The sequence below is a fragment of the Lepisma saccharinum genome, chromosome 2 (genome assembly GCF_977018435.1).
Source record: "Lepisma saccharinum chromosome 2, izLepSacc3.1, whole genome shotgun sequence".
Lineage (NCBI taxonomy): Eukaryota > Metazoa > Arthropoda > Insecta > Zygentoma > Lepismatidae > Lepisma > Lepisma saccharinum.
In genome coordinates this window covers 109,242,821-109,265,821 of record NC_139230.1, presented here as the reverse complement: position 1 = coordinate 109,265,821, position 23,001 = coordinate 109,242,821, and the positions used below count along the sequence as shown (strand labels likewise).

At 37.4% G+C, this 23,001-nt stretch overlaps 1 protein-coding gene across 1 annotated transcript in view; it reads left to right on the top strand.

The window, feature by feature from the left end:
- Window positions 1–23,001, top strand: part of LOC145983594 (KICSTOR complex protein SZT2-like) — a 605,385-nt gene that overhangs the window by 77,183 nt on the left and 505,201 nt on the right. Inside the window, exon 6 of the mRNA XM_083116658.1 lies at window positions 9,786–9,923. Within this exon, the coding sequence (XP_082972784.1) occupies window positions 9,786–9,923 (138 nt within the window). The remainder of the gene's footprint in view (window positions 1–9,785; window positions 9,924–23,001) is intronic.

Here is a 23,001-nt window from a genome sequence, read left to right as displayed (position 1 = left end):
ATGATTAGAAAAAGTTACAGAAAAGGGACGCAAAAGTAGGGAAAACCCATAAATTTGAAAACTGTATTAACAAAGTTGGTAACGCGTCTGACTACCATGCTAAAGGTCCCGGGTTCGATCCCCGGCCGGTTCAAATCCGGGAACTTTTCTAATGATGGAAGTGGCCCCGGTGCCCACCCAGCGTCGAATAACATGGGTACCTGGGGGAAACCCTGGGGGGTAAAGGGGGTCAGGGGCGTGATGCTGATCACATCACCCCCACTCACGACCGGATCAAGAAAGTGTGGGGCGTTACCCCCACACCCCCTATACGCCTTCATGGCGTGGTGCTATGCACAGGGGAACACTTTACTTTACTTTACTTTTTACTTTTTTATTAACAAAGAAAATTGTCATTTTTGCATGAAAGTCAATAACTTGTACGTTCTTTTTACAATATGATAAAATATATTGAGTAAACTGATGTGTATATCCGAGTGTTCTAAACATATTGTTATTTTAAAATTTGTGAACAAACATCATGACCAGAATAATTGTAATTCCAGAATCACTATCGTTCTTGTAACAATAATTTCTTGCCGGTGTGATCCTATACACTGACAATGATCAATGCTGTTAACGTACTGAACCATTGATTGCTGGCACTATTGCTTTGTCCGATTAGTAGGAAATGGATCCCTCGTTTTTGCACTGTAAGTTGAGTTTTACACAGTAAATATCGATATTTTGCTGTCTGTTACGTCATCGATATCCACAGGATTTGTTCAAGGGGTGGCGCAAACGGGGTATTTTATCCTGGCGGTGTAGCAAATGAGGCATGATTCTCCCCAAAATAGCGATGCAGATAAAATAAATGGCTATTAGCCAGAATATATTCATGTATGCCAGTTACTTATCTGGATATTAGAATTATTCAGATGCTAATGAAATAAATTACGCAGATATCTATAATCTGCGTTATAAAGATATTTATAATCTAGATTATCTGTATTTGCATGTAATGGACTTTGTCTTTTTGAGTCTCTTGCAAAAATAAGCAATATTATATTTTACTTTTGACGCCGTTGCCGCTTTCCAAAATTACCTCAAAATGCTCAGGAAAAATGCAGCTGTAGCAAAATTTTCGCTACAACTACAGGAATTTTGTAGCTTCGCTACTGCTACAACTATAATTTTCAAAATGTAGCGCCGCTACAGCTACCGCTACAAATTTTGTAGCTAGCTACAGTAGCACGCTACTTCCGACCTCTGTATATAACATACACCACAACTTTCTTTTCCTGTATAAATCATTCACCTACTTTAAAAACGAATTTTCTACAAAACAGTAGACGGCCAGCAACTGGAAATGCAGTTGTGTTTGACGTACATAAGATTATATTTTCTAAATATTGTGACTAATTTTACCTTAAGTCCTCCTCTGTGACCATGTGGAACAAGGTGCTATGCTTTGGATTTTAGCTGCGGGACAGCATAAAAAAAAAGGAAAAAATACTGAAAAGGACAAAAATACCAAAAAAAGGGCCTAAAAATACAAAAAAAATTGTTAAATATATTTTATCTGGTTCTACCTGAAGGGAAAAGGACTGATATCAGGTTTAGAATTGTATTGAGTACTCAGAAAACAAAGTCATTCTTCATCAAATTCCGAACCCTGGTCTGCACATACATTGTAAATACTTTCTGTTGGAATGTGATGAATTTTTCGATCCAAATTGATCAATGTTCCTATTGCTTTTAAAGGAATAATAGAAAGAATTACTTAGAGTGAATGGTAATAATGATCAAGGATATGTTATATAAATTAGTTTCAAAATAATTGCAGACTTTTCACATGTAGGATGCCTAGATCGAGTGTAAAGTTAGTGTTTTAAAACAAATCTCACCTCTTTAGTGCCAGAAATGAAAAGCAAATATATTGAGCTGCTGGAAACATTTGTCGAATTCTACACAGCATTAATTTTTGCGAACATTCTGAAACAAAATTATTCAACTTAATTACTAAACTCCATACTCAATATATTAAAAAAAAGTTTGGAGAGTTTTGGATTTGAACCTGGGACCCTTAATACCTAGGGGGAAAAAACTGTGATGCAAGTACTTTACCAATACTCTACAACATCGCTTGCAGAAAATGTCTTGAAACCTGTTGATGATTATGCAAGTTACCACTTTTCTGTGCGACAAACAGATTTTTGCTGCAAATTGCGAGAATCATTAATTTTTGCTCATTGCACAGTACTTGCAAGATGTTCTTATATTTGAGTTTTATAAACAATTTGTAATTATGCCATTTTGTGTTTAAACTTGAAAGCGATTTCCTCCTGGTGGACCACTAGTGAGTGCAGTGTTTCCAACCTCGGAACAGTTTCTCGTGATTCTAATTTTGACATGCTGAATGGCAAGTATTCTCTAAAATTATTTCTCATGCTTATGCTTTCTGTTTTTTCTCTATTAATATAGTTTTTGACTTCATGTTATAAACAAGAATATAAATCGTTCACCACAGAGTTTCTTGCCTAGTAGAGGGACGTGTTGTAAAGTTGGCTTCTCTCCACTGCTGCTCAAGAGTTATGTTGACAAATTAACGATTTCTGGAGTTAGAAAACTTTCAGGGAGGTCAAGTAACTTTTGGAGAAGTGTACAACCATCCAACATAAAAATTAGCCAAAAAGTGTATGAGAACAATAACAGTCCTCAGGAAGAAAACAGAATTTGCAATAGAAAATTCCAAGGAAGTAAAAAATGCAGTAAAACCCCAATTTTACATTTTTCAAGAGCCCGTAAATAAAAAGACGTAAAATGCGGGAAACGTAAAAAGCGGGAAAGCATAAGGGAGGGCTGAAACTCAAGTGTTAGTAAGAAATTACTACACAATCGACTTTTTAGGGGTATATTATGTCAAAAATTCTTGAACAATGGGATAGATGTATGATTATGAATTTCTAAGGAAAAAACAAGACCTGTTCTGAAAGTCAATGACGGATTAACGGGACCCACTTTCGTAGGGTAGGGATGGTGGATGACTGCTTCTAACTGCTGCCTGTTAGGTTCAGTTGATGCATTTGATTGTGTGGGATCGTCATTTACTCTGTAAACTTGTAATTAGTTGCTAGTTTTTGAAGTCCCGGGTAATTGTAGGGGTAGGTGATTTATAGCTAGACGTCAAGCATCTTTATATACTGCAATCAAAGTGTCCTGAAGACATGCAGAATGGTTCAGATTCCACTTTGAGCTGCATATGTATCCAGTCCCAATCAGCCCAACAGCATGAAGTGAACAAAACAAGCTTTGTCAAGCTTACTCATTTTTAGATGTCACAAGAAATTATCAGTGACGCGCGCATAATTTTCGAAAGGGGGGAGGATGGGGTTATGTATACTTTTTATAGTAAAAAATATAACTGATGTAGATTGGTCAAAGCTTTGCGCACTTGATGATGTTAATAATAAAGTGGAGTTTTTGACCTCAAATGTACAAAATGTTTTCGACACGCACGCACCTCTAAAAATCGTAAAACACAATAAGAAAAATGCACCGTGGATCACCAGTAATGTTAAATTGTTGATGCGAATCAGAGATAATGCGCTATGAGAGTTCAAACGTTCGAACAATCCAACCGACTGACAACAACAATATAAAGAACTACAGAACTTTACAACAACTGTCATAAGACAAGAAAAGAAATGTTATCTTACCTTCAAATTTGGCGGGAAAAATTTAAACCGGAGAGAAACATGGAATGAGTTGAAACAATTGGGTATTGTTAACAATAAAAAGTCTCACAATAATACATTCTCTTTCAAAAGTACCACTGAAGATCTAGATGCTTTTAATGACCATTTTGGTAAAATTTGCAATGAATCTGAAATTCCTCCTTCACTTAAGGCTCAGCAAATAAAGCATTTCAAGAACAAAACCTGTTCCACCGCTGAACAATATATTAACTTTACTGAGGTAACTGAAAAAGACGTACATAAAACTATTTATAGCATACGCTCAAATAGTTTCAGAGTAGATGGTATCAGCACTAAAATGCTCAAACATGCTTTGCCTTATGTATTATCTCCTCTAACGCACGTCATTAACTCCTCTCTTTCCAGTGGCGTCTTTCCTGAAATGTGGAAAGAAGCACGAATCCTTCCACTTCAGAAAAAGCAGATCGCCACTTCTTACAATGACTTTAGGCCGATCAGTCTTTTGCCTGTGCTAACTAAAGTACTCAAGAAAATAGTGCATTCGCAGACGTTAAACTACGTTAACACGAATAATTTACTGCCCCCGCTGCAATCCGGATTTCTTGAGAAACACAGCATAGCCACTGCTCTTGCTAAAGTTGTATATGATATTCTCTATACCATTGATAAACAGCAAGTCACTATTTTAGTACTTCTCGATCTCAGTAAGGCTTTTGACACGGTGCAGCATGATTTATTATTAGCCAAACTTAAATATTACAAGTATATCTATTTAACAGACACAAAGGGTCGTATTACATAATTCACCATCTCACGTGTGTCAACCTATAACGCTGAAAGCAGGCGTGCCGCAAGGATCGATATTAGGCCCCCTCCTCTTCACCCATTACACTGCAGATTTGCAGCAAGTCATAAAATTCTTCACTCCACATTTTTACGCAGACGATACCCAGTTATATTTCTCAGATCATTACGCTTCGTTGGAACATAAGCTTCAGTCACTAAATTCTGACTTGAACATCGTCAGTAACTGGTGTGTATCTAACGGTCTTAAAATAAATCCAGAAAAATCCACTTTCATAATCATTGGTTCTAATTATTCAAGGTAAAAAAAAAGGTAAAGTGCTCCCCTGTGCATAGCACCATGCCATGAAGTCGTATAGGGGGTGGGGGTAACGCCCCACACTTTCTTGATCCGGTCGTGAGTGGGGGTGATGTGATCAGCATCACGCCCCTGACCGCCTTTACCCCCTAGGGTTTCCCCCAGGTACCCATGTTATTCGACGCTGGGTGAGCACCGGGGCCGCTTCCATCGTTAGAAAAGTTCCCTGATTTGAACCGGCCGGGAATCGAACCCGGGACCTTTAGCATGGTAGTCAGACAAATTATTCAAGGTCGTTAATTAAAAATATTAAGATCGAGCTCAAAATAAACAATTTGCCCATTGTCAGGAATGACACTGCTAAAAATCATGGTCTGATTTTTGACGAAAATTTTGATTGGACAGAACATGTAAAGACGCAATGTAGGAAAGCTTAAGGAACACACAGGAATCTGAATCGTTTCCGTGACTTCCTCGCTGCGGAATGCAAGCTAAGACTCATCCAAGCATTAATCTACTCATTGTTCGACTATTGTGATAATGTTTACGGCCCTCAACTCTCGCAAAAGCTCAGTAAAAAAAATACAAATGGTGCAAAATGCGTGCTTCCGATACATTTTCAAGCAAGAAGATCCGATCATATTCTTCCATTCTTAAATAATAATCAGGTTCTTACCATGGCAAACAGAAGGAAGTTGCACTATCTCTGTTTCATATGCCGCATACTGACAGAAGGTAAACCGCAGTACCTGTTTGAGAAGATGCTTTCCTGTAGGGAAATCCATCAGTATGTTACCCGTAAGCGGAACAACTTCAATTTACCCAATCACACTACCACAGCCTACAAATCATCTTTCTCTTTTTCGGCTCCCAAAGCATGGAATGCATTGCCTGCAAATATCGCTAGTGTAAACAACCCATTAAATTTCAAAGGTAAAATAAAAGATCTGCTGTTAATGGAACAATGGCAGAGTCGGGGGCACATACTGAAGGTATCAAGTCACTCACTATAAGGAATTGTATTATTGTATTATTATTACTATTGTCTTTTGTATTTCTAGTTACACTTTTTTTTTTGTATGCAACTAATTCCTATGTATTTTTTTCTTTCTAAATATTTTTTGTATCTGTTTTTTTTTTTTTTACGTTTAGCTTACTGCTCCATAAGTTATATAAACTTATGGATTATCATATGTATTATCATATTGACAAGGGTTAGGTGGCAGAGCAGCCCTTGGCTGAACCTCGCCCGCTGAATAAAGACAATTTATTATTATTATTATTATAATTATTATAGTATCAAAAGGAGGATGGGGTTACATATACTTTTTATAGTAGCCAGCCCTCACTTTGCCATCTTTTCCTGCCTTTGACTTTCTCCTTCTTTTTTTCAGAAATACTGGCAAAAAGGGAGGGATTATGACCCCCATCATCCCCCCTTGGACACACCACTGAGTATTATTTACATCCATATTAATCGACGATTTATTATTGGATTTAGAAGTCTTGTGGAGGGCAAACACCCCTTCCTCCAATAGTTTCCCCATAAATAACGTGTTTCCTTTTTTCTTTCTTTTTTTCTGTCTTCCCGTCAACGTTTTAATATTGCGTGGTTTATTTTCAGCACGTGAATGGTTCCGAAGAAAACTGCGATTATACCATCCTTAGTATCATGTGCATTTCCTTCCTGCACTGCTCTGTGTGTTCAAGGTGTTTATCAGAAGGCAGAACAAGAAAAAAAAGTGGTCTCTTCTTTTTTTTAACTCTTGCATTGTGCCTGCTGTCATGTTTCCTAATCGTCAAAGCAAAACAACCTTCTGAGACGAGATTCAAAACACTGCCATTTTTTTCCCTTCAGACTGAATGAGTCATAGCTTTGGAGCCAGGAGACGAAACAGTAGCGTCCGTAGCCAGCTGCTTGCTGACACCCCTCCAACGGAGGGAGGGGAAGGGCTGATACGAACAGGTGGTGGAGCTGTGCCAATGCCGTCTTATTAGAAGTGTGCTCATTTCTGCCCAGCCAAGTTGCAGAAAGAGAAGAAGGAAAGGGGGGGGGGGAGGATCACTGCTTGACACACTCCCTCGTTGTCATGTCAATGCTTCAGACAGGAGCAAGATTTCCGTTGCAAGGCATTAAAGAATGAGAAACCGGCTCAAGTCTCTTTTTCTTTTTACTTGCAGTAAGCTATTTTCGTTGAATGAGCGTATTCAGGTTGAAGAGCAACTGCATAATTTTAGACGTCAGAGGAAAGGAGACAGGAGATCACTTTTCGCCTTTATGTTAATTGGTTAAGATGTCTCGTATAAGGGGGCTCACTTTCACACGAGCAAGAAATTTGGGGCAGCAATACTTGGCACTTTTCAGTAATTCCAAGACTAGTGATGATACCATAGGGGGTATGAGAAAGAAACCCCTCCCCCCTTCAAATGAGAAAAAGGCGAAGGTAAAGTTCTCCATGCACTTTGCCCCCTGCTGTGATGTGTATATAGGGGGATGTGGGAGATCATGTGAATCAGCACCATGCTCCGTCCTTCTTTACCCCACATACTCTTCGATCTCTGCCAATTTGGAGGTTATCTGATCAGAACAATCCTCTGCAGCCTTAACCCCCCCCCCCAAGGTTTCCCCAGGTACAAATTTATTTTAGGCTGGGTGAGCTCCAGAGCCACTTTATGTGGTAGCTTAGATCACCCGCATTTTAATGGCATTTAGTTGTGCACTAAATTTGGCTGCTCTCAGAAAATATTGCCACACCCCTCATTTCTTCACTCATTTTTCCTGGCCCCGTCACTTTACAACACACGAGTCACGTAATCTGCATAAAAGAATCCATTCTCTGCCCCACGCAGAAAAATACATGTTTCCAAACTTTGTCCCCCCCCCATTACCCCAAAACAATTGATTTGATAAGAATATTTTTCCTTCATTGAGTAAAATATCGCTCATCTACCCATAGAAAAAAGAATCACGTTAGCCTCAGCTTCATTCTGATGATCAAACGACATTAGTATTTGAGAATAAACTTCAGATTAAAAATAATTTACAGTGAAATATAGACTAGATCCAATCGTATTTCCTTAGGAATCTAAATGACTTCCCATTAAAGAAATGCAGTTCTTATTCAGTAACAATAGCGGAGGTTGGCAAACCCTTCTTATTTTTTTTTCTATTCCAAGGTTGCAGACAAGAAGAAAGGAAAAGTTTTCACAAACAAGCCCCCTTCTCGCTTTTCTTTTTCATCCCCGTCAACTAGGAAGGATTCCGTAAATGTGTGTGGGCAATGAAGTGAATGATGATCGAGTCCTGTTGTCAATTTTCCACTCGGAGTGGGGAGGGCGAACTCTCGTTGTCCAAAGTCTAAGGCAGGCACCATTTAGCGAGAATCGGTTTGGCAACAGTGCACTTGTTGTCTGATCCTGAGGCAGAAGAATCGGCCCCATTGTATCTTTACTGGGAATGCAAGAAGTGCTGTTTTACCTTCCTGTCCGTCAAGAAAGGAGGGACAAATGCAAGCTGTGCCCCGCCTCCTCCCTCCCCACCACCTTTCACTGAACCATGCCTCTTTGCTCCCTCCTCTCACATGAAAGCCTAACATCTGGAAGTTCGAAACAGCTTCGAAAGCAAGATAAAGGAGGGAGAACTCACGTGGTCAACAGAACAGGTTTCTGCCAAATTTTAAGACATTGTCACGACTCTGAAAACGTATAAAGTGGGAAATGGGAGTTCGAACAAACGTAAGATCAAGGTGAACATCCTATTATTTAACATGGCCTTTTTCTGGGGCCTGACTGGATGAACGTATTAAGCGGGAAAACGTATAATGCGGGAACGTAAAATTGGGGTTTCACTGTATTTTGAATACAATAGATTGGGATGAAAATTATGATTTAGTAAGTTTTGACATAAAAGAAATGTACCCCAGTGTTCCGAGAGAAATTGCTTTGGATTCCTTTAGAAAATGGTTACGTGAAGCAAAGGTGGAAGAACTAACAATACAGAACATAATAAGATGGGCAGATGTGTGCATAAGTCATAGTGTGTTTTGTTTTGGAGGAGAAGTATTTAAACAGAGGGAAGGATTAGCTATGGGGAACCCCTTATCATGTTTGTTAGCCAATATATGTATACATTGGAGAGCAATGGAAACCTTGAAAAGTGAGGTGATACTGTTCAAGAGATACGTGGATGATGTGATCTTCATAGCAAAGAAACAACAAAAGAGATGTTTAGATTATTGAATGAAGGTCATGAAAGAATAAAGTATACTGAAGAAGATATGGACAATGGAAAAATTAACTACCTGAATATATCCATTGAAGTGAAAGGGAAAGGAATTGAAACTGGGGTGTACCATAAAAAGTTGCGGGGAGAAAGTATATCCACAAGGAATCTGCACGCGAAAGGAGAACCAAAGACAACATTTGGGAGAATTTTTTATGGAGAGCAACGAGATTATGCAACAATGAAGCAAGCTATGTCAGAGAAATGAAGTGGATAATTGAGGCACCACAGGAAAATGGATACAAAACAGGGGATATAATTCACATCATAAGAAGAACAGAGAAGAAAATGAAAAAAGAGACAAACAATAAAGAGAAAGATGAAGAGGATAAGAGTGCACAGGAAGAGAAGAAGTGAGTGAGTGTGCCATTCAGAAGAAAGATGGAGAAAAAGATAAGAAAATCTATGCAAAGTATGAACTACTACTAACCTACTAGTAGCATCATCAGCATTCAGAACATAAGAATGCACAGACAATAAGGAGAAATAAAGATTATGCTGCATTGCAGAGAAATTTGTGTTATTCACATTTGACAGTTCTTTTCTCATTTTGAGTTTCCTGATATAAACTATAATCTCTTATAGTAGTTGGTTTTACTGATACATGTTATTATTAGCACATGTACTAGTATTTTTAGTTATATTGTTTTGGAGTAGGTCCTTGTGAAAACTGGTATTGAATTTTTTCTTCTTCCATTTTTAGGTTTTGGTTCAAGGATGGCATGTAATTCCAGATTTACTTGAAGATTTCCTATTGAAAATACAAATACAATTGCAGCTACTTGAGAACTGTGTGGCAGAAGTGTCTGGAATTGCCCAGCAGCAGCTTGATGCCTTACGAGTAAGTATTATTTGCTTTTGTAGGCTGTGAATTAGTGGTATGTGAACTACGTGAAATAATTAAGATGATATGAGAAAAAATACATGTATGATAAAACTGCCAAATGAGCAGAACTAACAACTTTGAAACTCACACCTGCACTCACACAAAAAATATCACTCAACTCAGTTTAAAGTAAAATTTAAAAAGAAATGAAAATGAAAATTAGAGAATAACACTAAACAATTATTTGATCACCCACCCCACAAAATAGTTCCTTTCTCTGTAGTGTAGGGTGGTGCAAGGGTCAAAGAATAATTGAAGCATTCCACCGAATAACGCTGTATGGCACTTTTGGGAATGTGCTAAGTTACCAGTGAAATCATGCTGCGACCCTGCTTCCTACAAGCTGGCCAGTCATAAGGTCGGATGTTGCCCAAAGATTGCTACTGTGTTTGCATAAGGTTTTATGTTGTTTCTACTGTAGTTCAATAACATACAACAGGTTTTATCTGTTGTTCTTGCATTCATTGAAATGTGCCATACAGCGTTATTCGGTGGAATGCTTCAATTATGAAATGCTGTGACAGGTTACAAAGCATGCCCTGACCCACCTCGAATGCAATGGAGCACAAATATCTTAAGGAAGGGGAATAGGAGCAAAGATCCCCTGTGGGCACCAAGCTAATCTGGAGATAACTGCCCAATGGCAGCACAAAGCCAAACAAGCACATATTATAACTATTGTGCAGTGGTGAAAAGACAGTACCAGAAGAAGCAAAAAAGTTTTCAATAGCATAATCACAATGTGGAAGAGGACAACAGGCCGAATAATTTCTATCTAATAAAAGTTTCAAACAGCATTAAATAGTTTGGATAAGAAAGGCACATATACTCGAATACAAAAAAAATCTCTTACATGCTTCAATTAAAAAGAACCTTGTGGTTTGTATTTTTTGCACATTACCCAAAAGAGAAATTCTAATCATAACCTGTAATCAGAAAACATTAGTTTTGCAAGAAAATAAGTGTCATACGTAACAAGAAGTATGAGTTTTTTGTTTATGCATCAAAAGCTTTTCTTTTTGGTTTAATTCTTTAGCAAAGGTGTTCTCAAAATATGACACACAACATTTAAGATACTGAAATCATAATTTCATGTATTATGTGTACAAATTATTTCTCAGCCTTTTTTAAAGAAATAAAATGTTTATTCATGAAAATAGTCTCATTTGAATTGGCAAAGTAATCTCCATTTGGATTTATAAACTTTTGCCATCTGAAAGACTACCTAGTGAATATGCTCTGATATAAATTACAATTTCAGTAACTTGTTTACACAAGCTGCTTTGAAGATATAGGTTATATAGGTTATTTTGCATTACAGATTAATTGATATGTATCCATTTATAAGCTTCTGTTTGCCAAAAGTGTGAAAATATTTTTTCTATATATGTTGGGTTTGAAATTTTATTTTATGCGCTATAAGGCTTGATTGACATCTATGCTCAAGCAACATTCAGGTCACTGTCCCCTAACGCTCCACTCATGGTCAGGGGTATCCACATTAGCGATCAAGCTTCACTCCCATCAAGGTACGATCAACGTGAGTCTCATGTTGGTTTCTTCATAGAGTACACCAATTTTTCTGTATAAAAAGCCTGCCGATTGTGCTAAGTACATTGTTTAAGATACTTTCAACGATGGACTTATCTGTTACAGCACTGGCATTAATGAGAAGAAAATAAAGAAGAAAGAGAATTGCGAAAAATTGGGATTGATTGATTTGCTTCGCTTTTCGGCCAGTTTTGACTAATTGCGAGGATGAGGATGCATTGTGATATGACGAAATGGATGAAGGGACATCACAAAGAACATCCATGCCCAGGCTAGAATTCGAATTCAAAGCACCTTGTGTCGTAGCACGTTGTGCTAACCACTCAGCCATGGATTGATTGATTTAGTTTATTTTGCTTCGCTTTTTGTTCCACTTTTGGCTAATTTGCTAAGATGAGGATGAGTGATGATATCATGAAATTTATGAATAGACACTCACAAACCCTCATGCCCGAGCTGGGATTCGAACCCGGAACCACTCTGCCATGGAGGTCAGCTATTAAAAAATAATATTGTTTATTGATATACTTTCGGTTTGAAATCGACAAACGTTTATTTGCAGCTACAATATGCAAAACTGTAAATGTCAACCATGGTAAACACTACTTTTTCGGTCTAGGTTTGGCATGAACATTTTTGGCCTCATTCTTTCATATCAACATTGTTGACCATTTCTTTTATCAGAAAGTTTCTGACACAACACATGACAGATAAACATCAGGTTCTAAGCCTAGTTTCAAGGACCCAATTGTTACGCACATCATGTGAAAAGTCATCTTCCTTGACTAAAAAAGAGGAATAGTTTTGTTTAGTATTCAGTAAACGAAGAACAAGTTTGTCTAGATATCAAGAATGATATTTTGCCTTGGCAGAGGGTTGACCAATGCCTCCTTTTCCTTTGCACACACACACACATAAATGACAATTTTGTTGTCTGGAAAAATATGACCGTCAACAGGTTACCTTTTTGATTTAAGGATTTTAATTCATGCATAAAAGGTCATTACAACTAGTGCTCATGGATCATATTTGTGGTTAGTCCCCTATTGAACTTTTTTCATTGGTTATAATTGGAATTTGGTTGTTTCGCTCAGTTTTTTCTTTTACTCTGGTTTATGAAATGACATATTTTGATTGATGTTTTACAAACAGAATTGAGAGGAAAATATTTTGGATTTTTTTTTGCACAATCAATTATATCTATACTCGCCTTTCTCTGTGTTTCAATAGGTCTTTGACTTCAGCCTGCTCATCTTCTATACACAAAACTGGGTTGTGTATCCTCTGCAACGGGCTGAAGACTGCTACTGAATTGTGGGTTGAGCATTACACATGTTCACATGAACGATCAAGCTTCGGCAAAGTCAAGCTCCGCCCCCTCATGCTCCAGTCAAATATTTTTTCCACCTGATCATGACCGAAGTGCGAGCTGAGTGTGATCGAAGCGAACCTTGACCAAACCACTAGGTGTGAATGCTTCTATTTAAAAATCATTCAACAATATTTGACCACACTATGAGCGGAGGGTGATCTGAGCGTTACTTGAGCGTAGATGTGAATCAAGCTTAATACAGTTTGAAAACGTGCTTGACTTCCACAAAACATGTAACCTTAGTCCTTAATTCTTGGTCCTCATTATTTAATTCATTTTGTTATTGGTATCAGAAAGTGAACTGATATGAGACTTTTTGTGATTTTGAAAACTACAACTTCTGATGTGAAATTAACTGATACTGATAGCAGATATTCTACTGATACAGTATAAATTACAAATGTTCCTTGAAGAACATGAATAATTCACTCACCACCTTAATTAATGTATTGCAATGGGTTTTGCCTTTGAAAACAAACTGTGTATTTTACAAAACATGTCATGTGAATTACTTGTTTTTATTCATAAAAAGTGATGGGATATTCCACTAAATTGCAGGTTATTTATAAATGCACGTGATTGGTAATATCACTGATTCAATGATTGCCTATAGTGGTTGAAACCCCTAGATTACTGATTAACATGGCCCATTAATTATAATAATAATTATTATAATTAATAATATAGTACAGTTATATTATAGTTTTCAGCAGGGAATTTAAAATTCTGCAATGGTTTAAATAACATTTTGTATCTCCAAAACTAGGAGTAGGAATGCTAGAGTTGCAAATTTTACCTTGTTTTGCTCAGTACAGATTAGGCTACAAGCCTATGGTCTGAAAGAAAGTTCATTTAACAAGTAGAAGAAGGGTGAAAGTAAAACAGGGTGGCGACAGACCTGGAAAACCTGGAAAACCGGGAAAAGTCAGGGAATTTGAGGTGTCAAAAATAGTCAGGGAAATGTCAGGGAATTTCGTGTTCATTGACTTTTTTTTTTTTTAATTTAAATATATCGTTATGGAACTCTGCACGGGAACAGAAAATTGTTAAAACTCGGGCACTATGGGAGCAATCTACTTCGGATAAGTTTTAATTTTCAGCTAAAACATCAGCGCATGCAACCGTGTACAATTCAGAACGCCGGACCGAGGAAGGGGGTTTGGGAGGCGCGACCCCCGAATTTCAATAGGAAAAACAAAAATCTGAAGTTTGCCCCCTCTTCTCCCACTATTTTGGGGAGAAGGTGCAAAATTTAGTATTCTTTTCAAAGAATAGACATTTCTCAAGAGAATGAAACATGTTTCATGTTCTTGGGTGCCATACAAGTTGAATAATAAGCCAAAATATGATTTTTTTTTTTTTTACGAAAAATATGTAATTTGCATTTTTGGACGAAAATTGTTATAACTCTGGCACTATGGGAGCAATCTACTTCAGATAAGTTTTGTTTTTCAGATAAGACACCGTAGCATGCAACTGTGTACAATTCAGAATGCCGGACCGAGGAAGGTGGGGCTGGGGGCACGACCCCCGAATTTCAATGGAAAAATCAAAAAAATTGGAGTTTGCCCCTACTTTCCCGCTATTTTGGGGAGATGGCGCGAAATTTAGTATTCTTTTCAAAGAATGGACATTTCTTAAGAGCAAGTAACATGCTTCATGTTCTTGGGTGCCATACAAGTTGAATAGTAAGCCAAAATGTGATTTTTTTTTTTATGAAAAATATGTAATTTGAATTTTTCGAGGTAAATTGTTATAACTCGGGCACTATGGGAGCAATCTACTTCAGATAAATTTGTTTTTCAGATAGAACATCGCAGCATATAACCGTGTACAATTCAGAACGCCTGACCGAGGAAGGGGGTATGGGGAAGCCCGACCCCCGAATTTCAATGAAAAAGACATAAAAATCTGAAGTTTGCCCCCTCTTCTCCCGCTATTTTGGTTATAAGGCGCAAACCTTAGTATTCTCTTCAAAGAATGGACGTTTCCAAAGAGAATGAAACATGTTTCATGTTCTTGGGTGCCATAAGCCAAAATGTGAAACACTGTTTTTTACTAAAAATAGGTAATTTGCATATTGCTCAGAAAATTGTTATAACTCGGACACTATGCGAGCAATCTACTTCGGATAAGTTTTAATTTGCAGCTAAAACATCAGAGCATGCAACCGTGTACAATTTTGAACGCTGAACCGAGGAAAGGGGGTTTGGGGGCGCAGCCCCCTAATTTCAATGAAGAAACCATAAGAATCTGGAGTTTGCCCCCTCTTCCCCACTATTTGGGAAGAAGGCGCGAACTTTAGTGTTCTTTTCAAAGAATAGGCATTTCTGAAGAGAACGTAACATGTTTCATGTTCTTGGGTGCCATACAAGTTGAATAATAAGCCAAAATGTGATTTTTATATTTTTTTTTACAAAAAATAGGTAATTTGCATTTTTGGAGGAAAATTGTTATAACTCGGGCACTATAGGAGCAATCTACTTCGGATAAGTTTTGTTTTGCAGCTAAATCATCATAGCATGCAACCGTGTATAATTCAGAATGCCGAACCGAGGAAGGGGGGTTTGGGGGCGCGACCACCGAATTTCGATGAAAAAAAAAATCTGGAGTTTGCCCCCTCTTCTCCCGCTATTTTGGGGAGAAGGCGCAAACCTTAGTATTCTCTTCAAAGAATTGACGTTTCCCAAGAGATTGAAACGTGTTTCATGTTCCTGGGTGCCATACAAGTTGAATAATGAGCCAAAATGTGAAACTCTGTTCGGAAATTTGGCATGGATATGTTGCAGAGAGGAGGGAGGTTGGTCATCAATATGAATTTCCCAGGCTTGCTCCATACCTGTGTCAGAGTTTCCACCCAAACATAAGTGTATGAAGGTCTAAAAAGCACATTCATTTCGTAATCAGCACCATGATACCATATGGTATCATCGGGCGAGTACGACCTTACAGTGATGATACCATATGGTATCATCGGGGGAGTAAATGTTAAGCCTCTAAATATTACGTGGAAAATGCATTGAATTATCATTTTTTTCTTGTCCATATGGGAGTAGTAAGGGGACCTGTCAACAGATGGAGGTGATAAAAGCGGGTGGCGCCGTCCGATAGTTGTCGGACGTCGTAGTAAGGCATTTTGTTGGACAAACTGAAGGAACATGGAAACAAATAGGTTCCATTGATACATACGATTTTTGTCGAATATCGCCACCTGACAAAGTATCTCACTACAAGATGCGACAGAAATTGCATGGACTGCAACATCCAACAAAAATCGAATGCATAAACAAGAAGAGCTTTAGACTGCAAATATGCTGCTGGAATTTTATTACTCTTCTGGCTCACTTCGCCTTATTTAATGTAGCAGTGCTTACGAAGGTTTTCTTTCATCATCCTGACGTATTACTGGTTTCGCACAAGTTAACATACGTTTACAATGACATTGCACTATTCTTAGATATCAAGAAGAGTCCAACCAAATGGAATAGATATTGAATACTATCACGAAAAAGTGAAACATAAATCTGCATTAGTGAACGTTATAAAAATTGGCAAGTGCATGCTCCCAACCTCAAATTTACTGCAACACTGTAAATTCCTGTCTGTTTAAACTCATGAGAGATGGTCATTAATCTCTCACTGAGTAAGGTTAATGTCCAATATTATGAAATAAAATACAAATAATAGATACGTAAATATTTTAATATCATATTTACTCGAATCATTCAATCATAAAGGCAAATCACTTTCTTCAAGAATTGACTTTTTTTCTGCCAGCCCTGCTAAATTTTCACTTTCCATCTACTGATTTATACGAGGGGTGGCCAGAAAGTAATTTCCAATTAGTAGGGACATTGATTTTTTTTTGCAAACGCGAAAACTGTGAAAAATGGTAATTGCTGCGAAATTATGTTTAGGAATGTGCAGTGATGATGTCTGGACACATTTTTCGGCCGTTCGAAATAATGTGAATTTGGCATAAAATGTGAATTGTTGGCATTTTTAGCGATTTTTTTTAAAGAAATGTCCTAAATCAACGAAAAATTCCATGAAATTCAACATTCTTGTCTTTTCTAGGCCATGTTTGTGTACATAGAACGTGCAAGGTTTCCAACATTTTACTCAAGAGTAAACTATAGAGTTATACGTACATGGACAGCCACATTAAATCATGTATTTCCTACAATTTTTTCAACTTAACAAGTCAAAAAAAGATAATGCCAATTTTTGGTGCCATAATATATCGGTATCTTTCACGTAAGATTGATTGATTTTAATTTTTTGGGTGCGTCGCCACTTATGGTCATTATGCACCCTTCAGTATATACGGGGAAAATTCCATTATCTAAAATCCTTACCTTAAAATTAAAAAAGGGGTATGGAAAATAAATTTCCCGAAATAACTTTCAAGATATCAAACTCTCACGAAGAGGCGTAAGCCATTTGACTTACTTTGAAACAGTAGTTTAAAAACACCATGAAGCTATAATTTCAGATATTTGCCAGAAAATGCGTTAAAATGAAAATGTGAATTTTGGGGTAAATAACAACTTGTAGTAAAAAATAAAAAATAAGAAAATACACCAATTTTTTTAAAAAATAACAAGGTCCCTACCGATTAGGCATAAATAAAGCAAGAATATCAGTTGTAATTTATTACATTAGTAACAGTGAGTCCTAACCTAATTTTCGGCATAATTACCACCGTTGTTCTGGCATTTGTCGTAGCATGTCACTAAATTTTGTATGCCCATGTTATATGTGTCTGACAGCAAAGACTGGAACTATCTCTACCGCAGTGTAGCTTTCAAATCCTTGCCCTGCCAGAAACCTCTTCAGTTAAACAAAGAGATGAAAGTCGGTACATTCAAGGCCAGGGCTGTACAGGGAGTTGTCCAAGATCTCTCACCCGAAGTGATGCAAAGTACCTGTGTGTACTCAGCTGTATGTGGTTGTGCACATTCGATTGGCCTTCCGTGAATTGTCTGCACCATCGTCTGACCTTACTATCACTCACGACGTCCGGTCTGCACACCCGACACGATTGCTGGTGGCTCTGTGCCAAATTCTGAGCGTGCAATGTAGGCTACATCGCAGTCGGTGGGAGACTGTATGAGAGCTGCAATCTTTAACCTAGAACTGTCCTAAAATGGCTGCATTGCAACTATACCAGATTACAGCTACATGCCACTTCTTCCTGCCTGCATGTGTGTGTGTGTAGCTCTCCGAGCACTAGTGCTGCGTATAGGCACCTTTGCAGGAGCTTTTTTCAGGATGCCCCTCGTATATGAACTTTCAGAACCTTTTTTATTAGAGTGTTCCTGTTTAAATGTGTGGTTAGCTAAATCAGGTACCTATACAATGCAATTCTATAAATTCCTTGTGTTAAATTTATAATACCTACATAACCTTCTCGTCAGTATTAATGGTATAACTGCATATTGTCAGTTTCACAGTACTTCGCATGGATATATTGTACTGATGCAGAAATCCCATTGATAATGTAAGGAAATATGACACTTTATTTTGTTCGATTCAATTGTTTCACTTATATGCAAGAGTTAAGTTGTTTGCTTTACAGAGAAGAGAGAAGTAACTTTATGCATTGAAAAATGAGTCCGCACTCATGGTTCTTGCAAGCAGAGGGTTCCAAACCTCAGTGGAAATATCAACATATAATATGGAGAATGTATAGCTAAGGAGACTGATAAATTACAAATTGTATTTCTTAATCAATCACTCTTCACTCTTATCTCATTTAGTCGTAACTTTAAAAATAATCAAGTATTTTATTTTAAACTTACTGCGTATGAAAAATTCCGTAATCGTTCCCTAGCTTGTGAATTGTAATAATTTTCCAAATTCACTATTTTGCAGTTTGAATTCAAATCATAGAGAATAGAGAAATTAAGTCAATTTCATAGAAGATAATATTGGTACTTAGCAAAACCATACGTGGATCTGTGTGAGTTTATTATTTCTATTTGCAAAAATATAGATTTAGTTTAGTTTGTAATTGTCAGGGAAAAATGTAAATTTTGTCCTGGAAAACCTGGAAAAGTCAGGGAATTTCATTTCTGCTTGTTTGTAGCCACCCTGTAAAAATAAATATAATTTTTTAAATGAAATTTGAACTTTATTGAGCCCCTTGTAGGCAATGCTGGGACACGAGAGTTTGAAATGATACCTGCATATTTCTTGATGTGTGTTTCATTCTTGTGGCAAAAATTGCTCACACTTTCTGAGAAAAAATATTTTCCAATGTGAAGCAAGAAAATCACAATTACACAAAAATACATTTGTATCTTACCTTGACCCCATCTGGTAGCCATCTGAGAGGAGCAACTTCTGAATCCATATGTAAAGGAGCTTAGACAGAAGCGACAAGTGACACAGAGATTTCACATTGAAGCAACATGTGCCACAGGTCCCTTCAGTCTAAAGCAAAACATTTGCTAACAACAGACTGAAGTGACATAGTGTATGACATTGAGATTTCATATCAAAGTAACACATGCAGCATGCCACTGAAGGAGATTTCACACTGAAATCTTGACAACTGAGAAGCATCACATGACAGGCAACAAGCGATATGTGTTGCTTGGAATAGAACCCTCAATAATCAATTGAACCTTTTGAACTGAAGCAACACAACAAAGTTGCACATATCACTTGTCGCTTACGTGTCACTTGGACGGCCATTTTCTGAGTACCATGCATCGTGTTGCCTCAGTTTGTTCATGTATGCACAGTGAATGCTTCACCCCAACAAGCTATATTTAAATCTAGAAGAGAGCCCCAATGGAGGCCTTACAACATTTTTGAACCTGTAATTTGTTGATGTAATAAAGTATCAATATGTACACGGTTTCAAGATTTAAACACACTGTTCTTTTGGCTTTATCAAGTTTGTTGGTGCAGTTATTGTTTGAAATTTGCTTTCAACATCATGTAAAAAGGTTGTGTTTTGGCTATGAGATGTTCTGCTCAAAGTGCTTGACAAATAACATAATCTTAATTTCATATTTGAATTGGGAGTTTTGTATTTTAAGTCCACTTAAAGTAGAATAATCAAGACTGGACCTACAGTTTAAAGTAGGATCGTCACTACTATATGCTTCCTCCAGGAATCAAACCCAGGATCAATTGAGGGCCTCCCCGATGATACAGTGGTAGCATCATCACCTTGTAATCAAGAGGTCCTGGGTTTGATACCCGGTGGAGGTACATAGTGGTTCGGATCCCACTTTAAACTGTAGATCCAGTCCCGATTAGCCTATCTGTGCATAAAGTGGACTTAAAACACCAACTCTAACCAAAACCAAGGATCAATTGATTACAATGCGATGACGTTACTGCTATGCCATCCATATTTTTATATTTGTCAACAAGCCTAGACGTAATCAAACTATTACTCAATATTTAATTTCAAAGGCACATATTAATTCATGTATAAAATAGCAAGGATCCACTGGCACCTCCGAGCAGTCATTTGGCTCTCAGTGCCATGCTTCTCAAAGTGCAAGTATATTGAAACATCCAGCATTGTTGATCCCTCTCTGAAGGAAACAGGACTTCCTCTGAACATTTTTCCCCTCACCACATTCTGTTAGCACTATTGTGTGAATAGGAAACTCAGAAGTTCCTTACAGGACACTTTTCCTTGGTAAAACTAGTTTTGAAGCACCCGAATTCAGAAAAGAATGATGATGTCAAAATTCATGAAAGAAGCTCCCCCCCCCAAAGAAACAACATTATCTTCTGGTCTGTTACCCCCTTAATATAGCTCCAAATTAAAATTCATTAATTACTAATGGCATACCTCAAGACTCATGTAGAACTCAAAACACGTGTATCCAAGCATTACCTGTGTCATAGTATGTTTTCCAAAACTCTCATACTATGCAAAAACAGTCAGTGTTAGCGACCACACCAAAATGTGACATATATGCCATGACTGGCATTTAAGGGTTGAAAAATATAGGAGGAAAAATATTTTCACATTGGACAGTACTTCAAGGTACTATTCTGCAGTAATGAAATGCTCAGTGCCTGTTGCCAATTCAGGGAGTAATGCTGAGAAATCGTATGGAGCATGTAAACTCAACACCGTGTGTTTACAATATGTTAAAAATTCTCCATATTGGAGTAGCTGGAAGAAAAAACGATTTTGCAGCAGTCCAGTTTGTAGTTGCAGATCATGAAGTCTTTTGTAGCTCACAGAAAATCTAGTCAGAAACAGTAGGTAGTGTAGAAGTGTGCCAAGTTCCTAATTGCTTCTTATGACAGATTTTCACTGGTGCATGTACATCTAAGCAGGTGGGAGTATTGGTAATGAGCTGGCTCAGTTCTCTAAGGACAGAAAGTTTGATGTTTTGTCTCAAAGCTTCTGTAATACTGAAAATATTCACAACTTTTATGTCACAAACATAGGGCATAAGTCATGGTAACTACCGTATTTACTCATGTATGATGCGCACTTTTTCCAAAATTTTTGCCCCCAAAAACTGTGGTGGGTATTATGCACGGAATAATTCAGACAGCCAACATGAAACCATACGGGGTTGTTCCATGATTTTGGGACACTTGCATTGATTTTTCATGTTTACGGAACCCTATCATGATATCACTGTAAAGCTTGAATCCTGCAGTTTCTGAAAATGGAAACAGTATTCCATACAAGATAACGACACTAATGTGAAATGTGGTTGAAATAAGTTCATCAAAACCTGAAGGAACATTCTGATTTTTATGGTACTTTGGATGAAAGAAAACATAAGGAAAAAGATAATAAAAATTAAAAGGTATTACTTGCCAAATAATATGACATACATAGAGTGTGTAAATTCGTTAATGGAAGAAATCTTGTGGTGCTAACTGTTATTTGGAAGGTCCTGAATGTGCCTCGTATAAATGTTACATTAGTCACGGAAAGAAAAAGTATATATTTTGAAAAAGAAGGAATGAGCAATTGAATAGGTATGACATCATTCACTCTTGATCAGCATAGCAACAGCTTTACAACCTACAACTAAGAAAGCCATTTCTTGAAACTGGATTGTTCTGCGCATTATATATGAGATATAATTTTTTGTCACTTTTACCCATCAAAAACCAGGGTGCGCATTATGCACACTCGCACACTATATACGTGTAAATACGGTATTTTATTTTTCGCGAGAATGCAGGACCAGCACAAAAATTCTAATTATGCAAATGGAAGAGTACACTAGAGAATTTAACAATGTATGAACAATGCAGGTCATGTGGGCCAGGGGTTGGTGGGGAAGTGCCAAGAAAATCATTAAAAAATAATATTGTTCTACATGCATGTATTAGTCAGAAGGCTACATTGGCAGTACAAAAATAAAAGAGATGCACATGAAGCATCCTATGAACCATCAAAGTAGTCTCCCAGAGCATCCACAACACATATTGTTGTTTCCATGACTTGTACAATCAATGTAGCCTTGTGACTAATACACAAATGTAGAATGATACTCTTTTAATGTTTTTTATTTCACTTCCCTAGCAACACTCGGTACACATTTTATTTATTTATTTATGCTTATATTATTCTGCTGAAGAACAGCTAATGAACCTTAGTACAGCAGTACGTACATGTAAGAATATATATGTTACACATTTACTGTATAATACATATATGATAATGAGGTAACACCTAAAATGTAAAGGAGCAGTACAAAACACATTAACCCATCCGCTTACCTAGTCGTCGAATCGACGGCCTGACTGGACATTCTGTTCCCATACCTAGTCGTCGAATCGACGGGTTCCCGATTTTCATCATGTAGTTCCTTTTTCATTCAATAGATGGCAGAGGTTGTATGATCTTTCAAATCTATGACGTGTATGTTTGTGCTGCTAAGTTTTTCATACCATTTCAAGCGTGTTTTGTTCAGTAATTTCTCATGTAAACAAACCTTCATTTGTTACGTCTTGCAAACATGTTGCATAAGAATGTTGTAGATGATTCTGCGATTGAAAAGTTGCTTTTCGATAGCGATGAAAAGGAAAATGTGGATTTTGGAAGGGGAGATGAACACGGGCCTTCATTTTATGTTAGTGAAATTGAAGAATGTAGTGAAA